This window comes from Chaetura pelagica, unplaced genomic scaffold (assembly GCF_000747805.2).
Source record: "Chaetura pelagica isolate M959 unplaced genomic scaffold, ChaPel_1.0 scaffold676, whole genome shotgun sequence".
Lineage (NCBI taxonomy): Eukaryota > Metazoa > Chordata > Aves > Apodiformes > Apodidae > Chaetura > Chaetura pelagica.
In genome coordinates this window covers 752,813-765,023 of record NW_009953724.1, presented here as the reverse complement: position 1 = coordinate 765,023, position 12,211 = coordinate 752,813, and the positions used below count along the sequence as shown (strand labels likewise).

The 12,211-nt window shown below is 52.6% G+C and overlaps 1 protein-coding gene across 1 annotated transcript in view; it reads right to left on the bottom strand.

Annotated features, from left to right (window-relative positions):
- The window catches only part of MACF1 (microtubule-actin crosslinking factor 1), a 115,671-nt gene that overhangs the window by 17,310 nt on the left and 86,150 nt on the right, over positions 1-12,211 (bottom strand). Inside the window, 18 exon segments of the mRNA XM_010000620.1 lie at positions 4-43; positions 346-474; positions 802-999; positions 1,135-1,290; positions 1,400-1,573; positions 1,677-1,778; positions 2,395-2,496; positions 2,603-2,725; positions 3,673-3,899; positions 4,619-4,850; positions 5,843-5,851; positions 6,653-6,856; positions 7,455-7,673; positions 8,033-8,140; positions 9,170-9,289; positions 10,154-10,360; positions 10,493-10,734; positions 11,658-11,742. Of these exon segments, the coding sequence (XP_009998922.1) occupies positions 4-43; positions 346-474; positions 802-999; positions 1,135-1,290; positions 1,400-1,573; positions 1,677-1,778; positions 2,395-2,496; positions 2,603-2,725; positions 3,673-3,899; positions 4,619-4,850; positions 5,843-5,851; positions 6,653-6,856; positions 7,455-7,673; positions 8,033-8,140; positions 9,170-9,289; positions 10,154-10,360; positions 10,493-10,734; positions 11,658-11,742 (2,677 nt within the window).

The following is a 12,211-nucleotide window of genomic DNA, read 5'->3' as shown; positions in this document are numbered from 1 at the left end:
GGCTGTAGATGTCCTCCTTGGCTTTGAGCTGGCTGTAGAGCTCCTGCAAGGGAGGCACCACCCAAGCATTAGACAAAGGAAGAGCTCAGAGAGGGGCCAGACTCAGGGTGACAAGGACATTAAGGTTCAGGGCAGGCAAAGTGACAGCAATGTGACTTGGAGCAGAGAAAGGTGGTTAAAGCATCATGATGCTTGTCTCCAGGCATCAAGTGCAGAATTATCCAGGCTAGAGAAGAACTATCTCTTCTTCCCACTGGATACAGGAGGGAGAAGTTCTGAGGTTGATCTCTGACAGGCAGGAACCTCCTGAATTAAAAGCATTAAAAATCTCTCCTATGAAATTACCATGTGGGCATTGAGCTGTTCCCGGGCAGTTTCTGGCAGACCTCCCGTGGGTTTTGATGCTGACAACTGGCTCTCCATCCTCGTTAGCCACAGGAGGAAGTCTTCAATCTCACCATGGAAACCCTGGGCCTGTTGGAGAACACAGAATGGGCCCCAGATCAGATGGCAGCAGCCACCATTGATCGGGCGCCAGGGTTAATGCCACATTTGCTTCAAAACCAGATAAAAAGGCAGAGCTGGATGGGTTGAACATGGCACCTCTGGGACCATGTGGATGTGCCTGGTCCCTGGGCAGGCACTGAACTTCTTCAGAACAAGGAGTTCAACAAAAACTATGATTTATTTTTTTTTAAAGAAGTGTCTCCCTAACTCCTTCCTCCTTCATTTCACCCTCTCAAAGTGCAGAGGGAAGTGGATGCCCAGCACAAGGGGGTCCCCTTGAGGCCTCTCCCTGACCTGCTGGAGCGTGGACTGCAGCTGCTGCTCCCTCTCCTCTGTCTTCTGCAGCACCGACTCCCAGCAGGAGTTGAGCTTCTCCAGGCGGTTCCGCAGGCTGCTGGCGTCGTCCCCGGCGCTCGACTCCAGGAGCTCGTTGCCAGCTCTGTTCACCGTCTCCACCGTCGCTTGGTGGGCCAGGACGTCGTTCTTCAGCACCTACAAGATGTGTTGGGCAAACGTTGGACACCACCCTCACACCCCTCCCTGTTCATTCCTGCATGTTCTCATCAACCCAAGTCAAGCCCTTCATCAGAAATGAAATCCTGCCACGGGAAGGGTCTGGATACTCACGTGGTGCTTCGCAAGTTCAACCTCGATGACTTTGGGGTCTCCATTGATGGGTTTTTGTGCGTCCAGCAGCTCCTCAGTGTGGGTCAGCCAGGCCATCAGCTCCGCCAATGCGTGCTGGAACTGGCCAAGGGCCAGGAGAGCAGCTTCTAGCTTGTGCTGGGCAAGGACAGGGATGAAAAAGAAAAGTTTAAATGGGGAAGGAGGAAAGGGGGGGAGCATCCCAGTGAGCTTCAACCCCGCAACTGCAAGAGCCCAGATCCTCTACCTGTCTGTGAGCAATCTTCTCGCCCAAATTCTCCCAGAGATGTTTCAGCTCTGTCAGTGGGTCCTTTATGATGTGTCTGTCTGTCTCATCTGTAGCTTTTTTTAGCATCAGTTCACCTTGATGATTAAGCTTTTCCATCTCAATCTGCTGCTGGTAAACCTCCATTTTAAACTCCTGCCAAAACAAGCAAGGACAGAAACCAGAACCAAGTGAATCACTGGAGGGGGAGCTCTGAGATGCAAAGGGCTGGAGAACAGGTCCTGCTCCACCTGCCTACCTTCATCTCGTTCATCTGCTCCTTCACGGTGCTGAGGTCAGTGCCAACAGGGGACATGTTGCAGAGCTTGATCACTGCGTTGTCCAGCCAGTCAAACATGGCCTGAAATGACCACGGACCCATTAGCAAAGAGGGTGCTGAGCTGTGTCCTCCCTGCAGCCCCTCAGGGACACGGGGTAGGTGTCTCCACCACCCTGCAACCACCAGGCTTGTCTTTGGGGGCAGAGGTGCCAAGGCTTGGCCAGCACTCACTTCTCCAAAGACCTTCTCTCCCTCTGCTGCCCCCCAGCCTAAGGACCTGAGGGCAGCCAGGCTCATCCTGCTGCTTCATCCAGTAATTGAGGGAGATTTGGGCAAAAAAACCACCATCAAATATTCTTTGGAAAAATCTCCCCAAGAAGTGGGGGAACATGGGACACCTTTTAGGCTCAGATGACAAGGTGCTGGGCCATCTCATCTAAACTGTGTTCCTAGCTAGAAAGGTTGGACCAGATGCTCCTTGAGGTCCCTTCCAACCTGGCATCCTGTGATTCTATGAAACATCTGCTCCTCCTTGGAGCTGGTTGTTGAGCTCAGGCTCTAACAGAGGCTGCAACCACTGACCCAGGAGACATTTTCTGCTCTACCTGAGCACAGATCCCAGCACACCTCCAGGGAGAGGACCTGCAGTGGCATTCCCAAGGTCTCACCACCCAAAACACACAGCCCTGCCCCTTACTTGAAGCGTATCCTGGTACTGCACAGCTGACTGCATGGCTTCTTCAAGCTTCTCAAGCCTCTCCTTCCACGTTTTGTTCAGATTTTCCCAGGCATTGTTCATCTGGGGAACACAAGGTTGCCCACAAAATTCATTAGGCTTTTCCACCCCAGCCCCCACTTGCTCCTCACACCATTTTATCAGCAAGAGAGGCTGCTGAGTTGCCCACCTCATCAATGCTCTTTTTCACTTCTGGTTTCTCAGTTTCACCACAGGCAAAAATCAGATCAGTTCCAAGGAGTCTGATGAACTCCAGCTCTTCATGCAACCCGTCAGTCTCCTCTTTAATAGTCTGTGTAGAACAGTGACAAGTGACAAATGGTTGTTATTAAATGTTCTTCCAAAATTGCCCCATGAACAGGAAGGCTAAAGCATGCAGAGCTCTTCCTGCTCTGGTGTGTCCTGGCCAACAGCCCAATGTTGGGACCAGGCTCTGCAGGGAGCAGATGACCATCCTGCTGAGTGGCATTGTCACCACCAACCTGGCCTGTTCCCACCTCTGGCAATGCTGCTGGTGGGGGGGGGACTAAAATAAGAACATCTGTATTTAGCCTGGACTGCCTGGCTGAAGATGTTGTTTACCAGAGATGAACTGTTTACAGGAGTGTTTTTTCAACAGAGGAGTTAGGTTTTGAGACTCAAAAGTTGCAAACCAAAGCCAGGAGGGTTATAAAAAGGAAAGAGCAAGGACAAACTTAGCAAAGCATGAAAACACATCCCTGGTCCCCAAGGTCCAAGTCAAGTCAAATCCACCTGAAGTGGATTTCACCACTTATTTGAAAGACCCAAACACCAACACACAAATCCAAGCTCTCTGAGCTTCACAATTATCTCCAGTCTAACCAGAACCTAAATATCCCCTTCCCACACTAGACAGGCCCTGCTGGGACTGGGAGCAGAGCCATGGAAACCTCCACATCACTCAAAACGAGTGGGCACACAACTCTGACCACAGGCTTGAGGAGCTTCCCAAAACAGTAGCAGATAAAGTGGTTCAAGTGTCATTTCCTTGCCTGGAAAAGGGGGTGGTGGGGAGGGAGATGTGAAATACACTCCTGGGTTTTCCTTTGCAGTTCCAAACTGCAATGGACCTCACATTTCATAATCCAACTACAATCCTGTCTCCAAAATGGTTTCACAGCCACTTCTAGCCAAGCTGGTATCCAAGGTCTGTCCCAGTTTGGCTCACAAGCTGGCACAGACAAGTTCCAGACAGGGGAATGGTCTCATGGGTCTCACCTCAGCTGCTTCCACCTGCTGCTTGATGATGGAGGGGTCAATGCCTGGGCTCTCCAGGTCATGAACGATGTCCTGTGTGTCTTTGATGGTAGTCAGGAGGGCTGCCATGTCATACCAGAACTTCTCTGCAAGCTCCAGCACATCGAGGAACTTAATTTCACGTTCCTCTGTCCGAGCTTTGATGTCTTCCCAGAAGAAGACCATCTGATCCAACTTATCCTGGATTACTGAGGAAGGGAAGGAAAACACTCAGTGAAGAAGGAAACCTTTCCACATTTTACGAACATTTTCCACTTAGAAACAGTCACCAGAACTGGGAATTAAAGAGACCAGGACTACCAGAGTGTTCACTCAGAGATACTGAGGGACAAGAGAAGCTCCAGCTTGCAGAGATAAAGCCTTTATTTATGTGCAGGGAAGCTCAGGGCAAATTTGCCCACACACTCTCCTCCAACAAACCTCTGTTCTGGCCACCTCTAGCGTGAAGTCTATGCTCACTCAGTCCATGGGTTGGCTGTTGAGCTGCCAAGAAAGGTGCCAATTAGTGCCAATTGTGTTGATGGGTCTTTTTGTGCTGGGGATGTTCCATCCCTCCATTAGATGCTGAATCCATCCCAATAAATCATTTCAGAGGGGCCACCAATGGTTGCCAGAAGAGACCAGCTTGGGGTGACAGCTCAGCTTGGCTGATCTGAACCTCTGCCTGAACAAATCCTACTTTCTCCTCCAGTTGATCCCACCCTGACTGCTCCAGATGGAAGCACACACCAGATATCTCCGTGCAGAGGACTCATCCTTCCTCCTAAGGCCAGGAGACCCTCCGAGATACACCTCTGAGCCATCAAAGTCTCCCCCCATGGTGATGAAGCTACAGTTTGGGCAGGAGAAGCTGGGCAGTGCTACCAGCCCAGTCAGCCCCTCCTGTTAACCCCCCCCAACGAGATACCTTTTGCTGCCAGGTCCTTGTCTGCTCCCTGCGACCGCCCGATCAGCTCCTCCCCGCGGCGCTTCAGGGCCTCGAAGGAAGGCTGCAGCTTCTCCAGCTCCACCGTGGAGTTCTTGTTCTCACTGATGCACTCCCTGATCTTCTCCACCTCGGCAGGGATAAGGGGGGGCATGCGCAGGCGGGAGGAGAGGCTCTCCAGTGTCTCCAGCATGGGCTCGATCTTGTCGTGGAACTGGAGGAGAGCAAGTCCACGAGGGTGGGTGAGAGGAGGTCGAGCAACCCCACGTCACTCCCTGCGTGTGCAGCAGCTCTCAGCAGCCCCTCGGAGAGGACAAATGTTGCCTGCAACAGCAGTGGGACCTGCAGCCTCCTGTCCTGCCCACCCTGCTCTCCTCTGCTGCCAACAGCCCCAACCATGCAGCAGCCACCCAGCCCCAAACTGTGACCCAAACACGGCGGGGATTTGTCTCCAGGCTCAACCACCTCAACTGCATCTTTTTGCTGCTGTCCCGTGTCTTGTGGCTGGGCAGCGTGGTGGGAAAAGCCAATCATAGGTGGTTGAGCACCTGGAAAAGTGTCTGTGTTTGGTGCTGGTGGAAATCTCTGCTTGGGGTGATGCTGGGAAGAAACTGCCCCCCACCCCAGCAGGGTCAGCAGGAGATGGTGGGAGGCTGCATGCACATGGGAGGAGCCAGCTGGGGCTTCCACAAAAGCAGAACCAGAAAGCTGAGTGAGAGAGGAAGGGGGTCTAGCAGGGCTTATTATCATTATTTTTTAAAAAGAAAAGCCACCTTCGGCTTTAAAGACCCCAAAGCAGCTCTGCTGGTGAGGCCAGCTCTGCACGCTGCAGGACACCAGCGCTGGCCTTGGCCACGTCCCAAGCCCTGACAGCAGAGGAGAGGGGCTCTGGGTGCAAAGCTGATCAGGGCAAGCTGGCTCAGCCAACAAGCAGGAGCAAACCAGCAAGTCCAGCTAGAGCAGAAAGCTCCAAAAGCAAAACCTCTGCTTTGCAGGAAGCATTCCCAATGGAAGCTGGCCATGAATGAGACCAGGCAGCAATGCAACAAAAGCCATCTCAGAAACGTGACTTCAGGCCCCCGGAGTTAATTCTGAAGCATGTTCTGCTGAGCTGTGCATGGACCAGAAACAAAAAAAGTCCGGGTGTAAAAGAGAACCAGCCCAAAGAAAAGAGTGTAAGTGAAGAGCTGTGGTGGTGGGGCTTACCTCTGAGATCTGCAATGGTGGGACGCAGTCAACACAAGAATGAAATGGGACCATGTGGGGAGGACGGGCACAGGCAGCAACACACACAGATAACACATTCCACAATGGGAGTGAGAGATGAGAGGGGAGGGGGGTGTGGGGGGAAAAACTCGGAGTTAATACAAGTGCAAACCAGGAGAAGTGACTTCACAGTACAGGAATAAAAAAAAACCAAAACAAACACCCAGACATGACAAGAACCAATTGCACCTCAGTAACACGGGGTGAGATGAAACAACTGGGGATCATAAACCCTGTACAGCAGAAACCTTCACCCCCTCGTTGGACTTTAGCACTTATGTCTCTGCTGCCCTTCCTTTCCTATCTCTGCTCCTGCAGTCACTGACCTCCTCTGGAGATGCCCAGACCCTGGAGACACCCCTTAACTCTCCCATACAAAGGATCTTGTGGCCGTTCCCTGCACACACAGCTTATCAGAAATGAAACTTATCTCTCCAAGCTCTTTAGAGAGGCTCTCCGGGGCCCTTCCAACCTTGGGTGGATGCCAACACAGCCCCTTTGAACCAGCATCATTACTGAGGTCGTAAAAATTTATTACCCTATTTACTATGTCAAGATTCAAACACCTCCTCCCCTGCTTTCACAGCCAGCACTGAGCAGCAGGAAACCACCCTGGAGGTGTCTGACCACATTGTGTCTTCTCAAGGGTTTTACCACCATAACACTTGGGATAAAAACCATGTTTCAAAGCATGTGGCTTCCCCAGGGGGCTGTGAGAAGACAACTTGGCTCCTCTGCACCCCCACGTACCTGGGTGGACTGTGAGACGGCCTCATCGAGTGCCAGGGCCCTCTGGCACACCTCCTCCTTGATTTTGGCATACATGGCCTCAGCTGTTGAGTATTTTTTCTCCACCATCTCCCCTTCCTCAGGGTTGAGGTCCTTGAGCTGTGGCCCGATTTTCAGCAGCTTGTCAATGTGAGGCTTGTGCTCAGCAATGGACTCTCTCAGTTGCTAGGGAATTAGGGGAGGGAGAGAAGAACAACAACAAAAAAAAGATATTTGTTTAGAAATCTATTGAAAGCTGCTGTTGAATTATTTCATGCAACACTCCCAGAGCAGTGATTGTATCTGGGAGTGAACTCACACTGTGGATTTCTTGACCCAGCATCTGCCAAGCTCATGGCACTTGGCTCTTCCTAACATGGCCACAGCGCTGCCGGCACATGGCCCAGCACAGGTCCCTCCCCAGCACCCTCCCCCCAGGGACACCACTGAGAAAACTCATTTTGCAGCTCTCTAAAAGCTCAAAGCTCCCTAAAAGCACAAGGTGGCTTTCCCTGCTACAAGCAGGCAGGAGATCCGCAGGCAGCCTGGCTCCCTCGGGTGCAATCTGTGCTTTAGGAAGAAGTGCCCCAATGTAACTAGTGATTTCCACCTGGTGCACTCGTGGCACCCCTGAATCACATCAGCAGGTCCCCAAAAAGGAAAGAACGTGGAAAAAAAAAAAATAAATCAGAAAAAAAGGCACTTTTGCCCCTGTGAGCTCTGCAAGTCCATTGAAGGCAGAAGAACTGATGGTGCAGGAGATGCAAACGCCACGTCCTCTTACCCTCATGTCCTCCTGCTGCTGCTTGAGCTGCTCGTGGTCGATGGCTGGAGGTGGCAGCTGGGAGATGAGGGCTTGTGTCTCCTCAATCCATGGGTTCAGCTCCTCATAGGTCTCCCAGAACTGGTTGACCAGGACCTGGGCGCGCTCCAGGCGAGCGTAACGCTCCGAGTTGAGCTGGCTCACGGCCTCGTACTGCTGCACCAGGGACTCTGTTTTCTCCTAAAAAAAACCCAAAAGGAGAGAGAAGGGATATAGTGAGGGATGCAGAAGGGCCCAGGAAAAGAGCCAGCAGCACGCTGTGAGCTGGAAGAGCAGGAGATGCCTTTGGTGGCCCCTTCCACACGTGCAAGCTGTAATTCCAATTAAAGCAGCCTCAGAAACCTCCCTTATATCTCCCCCTTTCCCCAAACACCACAATAAAAATATGCAATAAAGGAGGGTAATAAATGTAAAGAGATTCCTGCTAAGGCTGGTGGGAATTACTAAAGATGGAGTCATTTTAAACGACTCCAGCCTGTGCAGGAGCTTGAGCACTTGCCTCTCTCCCCTGTTGCAGGGAACAGCAGGGGGAGGCTCACCTGGAGAACAGCTTTTTGTTCCTCCCCACAGGTCCCAAAGATCTCACTGCGTTGGCTGAACAGCTCATCCATGGAGTCTTTGTGCCGAATAATGTCGATGGAAAAGGCCTGGAGAAAGGAAATGGCCACAGAAAGGCAAGAAATCAGAGCTCAGCCCAACCTCTCCCCCCAGCCCATCCACGGGACCCTCCTGCTGCAGACAGCACACGAAACTCAGCACAAGTGTCCTGGGGCACCCTGAAAATCAGGCTGAAGGTGCAGATGACCCAGTGTTTTTCTCATGACTCATCCACATCAACCTCTCTATTCCAGAGGCTCTTAAAATGAGGTGTCAGTCAACTTGCACACCCAGGATCCCCACCAGAGGAAAAGCTCCAGCATCCCTTTGTTAGGGAACACATTAACCTCCCCAAACGATGCTCTCCAGAGCTGCATCTACCAATATCTTTGCCATTCCCAAGGTCCACACAATTAACAGCAGGAAGCCAAGCTGAGCTCAATTTAACTTCACGCTCAACGGTTCAGTCCCCCCCCCTTGTAACAATGTCTGATTTTCCTTCTTTGTTTTAAAAACCGAAAAGCCTGTTCCCTGCTCTGATTGCTGAGGCTGGGAAGGGAAGAAAAGGGCCGTTTATTTAAAGTGCACGTTCTTTCAGGCATGAGCTCATCTCAAAGATATATTAAAAAAAAACAACAGCCCAGTGCCTCTTTGTTCCATGTCTGGCTGCTGGGAGGGAACTGAGGAGTCCTCCACTGCAAGGAACAATGAGCAAAAAGCACCCTCATTAATCAATATATACATTTTTCTAACCCCTTCCTGCTGCCAGTGCCTGCCAGGCCCAGGCAGAGTTTGCTCTGGTGGCCACATGGAAAACCTGACATGCATGTAAATGTTCCACCCCCTGCCAATGGGCAGGAGGCTTTTTCCCTCAGAAGCCCAACACTTAATTTATCTAAATCCTCTTTCTCCTTCATTTCTTCCTTTTGCTTACCAAGGACAAGTCCTGGTGCTCTGGGCTCAGTGACACAAACCCCAGAAGCCTCTCCAGGGTAATGCTGCCCCCCCTCAAGTCCCAGCCCATCACCTCCCCTCACTGCCCACCTTGTTATTCCTCCCACCAGTGAGTGCCCACATACCTTCTGCACCTGCAGCTGGGCCGTGGTCTGGTCCTGCTCCAGGCGGATGGGACCCAGGGCCATCAGCTTCCGCTTGGTCTCGGCCACCCAGGCCAGCTCAGCATCAGCTGCCTGCTCATACTGGCACAGGGGACAGGACAGCACAGGTTAGGGACAGGCAGCTGGGGTGGAGAACATGGCAAACTGGGGGTGGTGGGAGACATGGGGGGTCCAGAGGGATGAACCCCTCACCCAGGTGTGCAGAGGCAAGAGAGAAGCCCAGGGAAGTTGGATGCCCCATCCCTGGCAGTGTTGAAGGGCAGGCTGGATGGGGCTTGGAGCAGCCTGGGCTGGTGGGAGGTGTCCCTGCCCATGCAGGGATGGGCTTGGAGCTGGATGATCTTTAAGGTCCCTCCCAACCCAAACCAGTCTGCGATTTTATGATTCTATGACACTGAGGTGGAGCAGCTCCCCTGCTCTGCACCCTCCCTGCCCTCAGGGAAAGGGATGCTCCTGTTTTCCATGATGGTTTTGCTTGCACGTTCAGCCCTGTGGAGCTCAGAGCCAGCAGGGCCAGTTGTTCACTGTGCTTCACAGCTTCCAGCCTGTGCAGGACCAGCCCTTTCTGAGAGGGCACTTGGAACAAATCCCCATGTTATCACCACAGGGGATGACGTCTTTCCGGGCCTGGAAGTCACACCTGTCACCAGTTTTACACCAGCTACATCACCCACGCAAGCAAAAACCCACAGGGGGGAAACCAGGGCACTGCACAGGAGTCATCTGATCCAAACCCCATGCAACAGGATGGTCAGAAACCAGCCCTGCTGCCACATACTACTGGTGGGACCCATTTGTTTCTTGGCATTCCCAACAGGATTTGGTCCTCCCACTGGGACATATTCACTGTTGCACCCCTCATCATGCTGTGTGAGCCAGAGCAGTGCTGAGCTGCTTGATCCCATCACGAAAACCCATCAGCTGCCATGGGGGTTATTTGATTACCTGCTGAGACCTCTGGATAGCAGCATCGATCTCCTCCACCCTCTGCTTGATGGTGTCACTGACCAGCTTGTAGCGCTCGTTGGTGTCCGACACCAGTTTATCCAGCCCTTCCCGGGCTCGCCAGGGAACCAGCTCCAAGAGAGCTCGGCTCACCTCGTTCACCGTGTCCAGGACGAGCCTGTGCTCCATCACCTCCTTCTTCAGCTCCTGTGGAAGGCACCCATGGACATGTGTCCTTCTCAGTGCTCTGCAGGTGACAGCCCTCTCCAGCAAACGAACCCCTCCTGGCTCCCACCCTCACGTCCCGGTCCCCCGGGTGCTGCTCTGCCAAGCTCCCACCTTCTGCCTCTGCTGGAACTGGGGGATCTGCTCGCCAGCAGGGGACTGTCCACCACTGGACACCAGCTCATCCTCCACTTTACTCATCCAGCTGGTCAGCTCCTCGTGCGTGGACTGGAACTTGGTGGCCAACTGGCGAGCCTGCTCCAGCGTGCGCAGCGCCTTGGAGCTGGCGGCCGTGATCTCCGAGTAGCGGGTCTTGATTCCATCCAGCTTCTCCTGGATCAGCAACACCTCCTCCCCTGTGGGACAGCACCAAGGGCACATGATGGGGGAGCTGCAGGGAGATTTAAGCAGCCACCTGCCCTCTTCCCTCCCCTTTTAAACAGCTCATTTCTGTCTCATGTCAGTGCAGCCTGTTTTTACAGCCAAGGAGCTGGTCTTAGACCTGACATTTTCCACCATCCACCTCCTGCCTGGACAGGGAGGGAACTGTGCTGTGGAGCCTGGCTTTGCCACAAGCCCCAAAGCCACCACAATTCAGTTCTCAACTAACATGTCACAGCTCCAAGAGGGAAAAAAAAAACAAACAGCAAAAGAAAGGTGCAGGTCACTCTTCACTGCTATTTCTGAGATGATGAGAAGTTTGGAGCCAAATTCTTTGTAATCACTCTTCCTGCTACACAGCTCCCACAAGGACAGAGGTCCCTACATCTGCTTCAAGCAGACCACATCTGAAGGAAATGCATCGTCCCGACCTTTCTTCCCACTCATAAACATCAACTCACACCCACGTGGCAACAGCAACAACTGCTCCGTATGGGAAAGCGATATTAGGAAAGGCCTGGGTGTATTTTTAACCTCTTTCCATGTGATTTAAGCAGCTGGATGCAATGAGAAAACCCTCCCTCGCCTTGCAGGGCTGCTCAGTGCTGAGAATCAGCAAGCTGGTGGTGGGAACCACCCCTTCATGTAGCTGTGGGGTTGGGACTTGGGGCCAACCAAGTCCAACCAAGCCTGAAGCTGGAGTGTTTGTGGCTCAGTATCCAGGTCTGGATGCAAAACTTTGGGAGTATCCAAAGGAAGATTAGGCCTGAGGGAGAACAGCCTCCCCCAGACAACGTAGCACTGCAGAGCATGGACTCCCCAGGAAAGATGATGAGAAGGATGAGTGGCTTCCCAGATCCTCCCAATCAGACAGAGCATGCCCAGATCTTCATATTACCTGTGGTTTGCTTCAGGAGAGCTTGCCCATTTCTTATGGCTTGGTCCACATTCTTCTTCCTGTTCACAATTTCCTCATTCAAAGCCTGGAGAGAAAGGCAAACTGGGGTTACCCTTCTGCAAGCAGGTCCCTGAGTCCTGCTGGCCAGCAGTGCTGAGCAGAGCAGGAATTGCTTCTGCCAAGCACGGGAAGGGTGGACAACAGATCTGACATTTGTCCACTCAACCTTCTCCTGCTACGGGGCTTTTTGGGACTTGTCACCCAAGAAATCTTGGAGCAAATTCCCCCCAACCCCCAGGATGCATGTTACCAAAGAACTTGCCCCTGTATTAGACATAACCTCACTCTTGAGAAGAGCTTGCCCAGCCCCCAGGGAGTGGAAGCAGACACTTCCCTGGTGGCCAGCCTGGCTTGGAAAACCCACCAGGCTTTTAAAGTTCTCATTCTTGGAACCAGCATCCAGCTTTCTAAAGGCACGGGGTGGCCAAGCCTGCTCAGACATTGTTCACAAACCAAATGAATCATTTGAAGTTCCCCACTCCCCTTACCCCCCC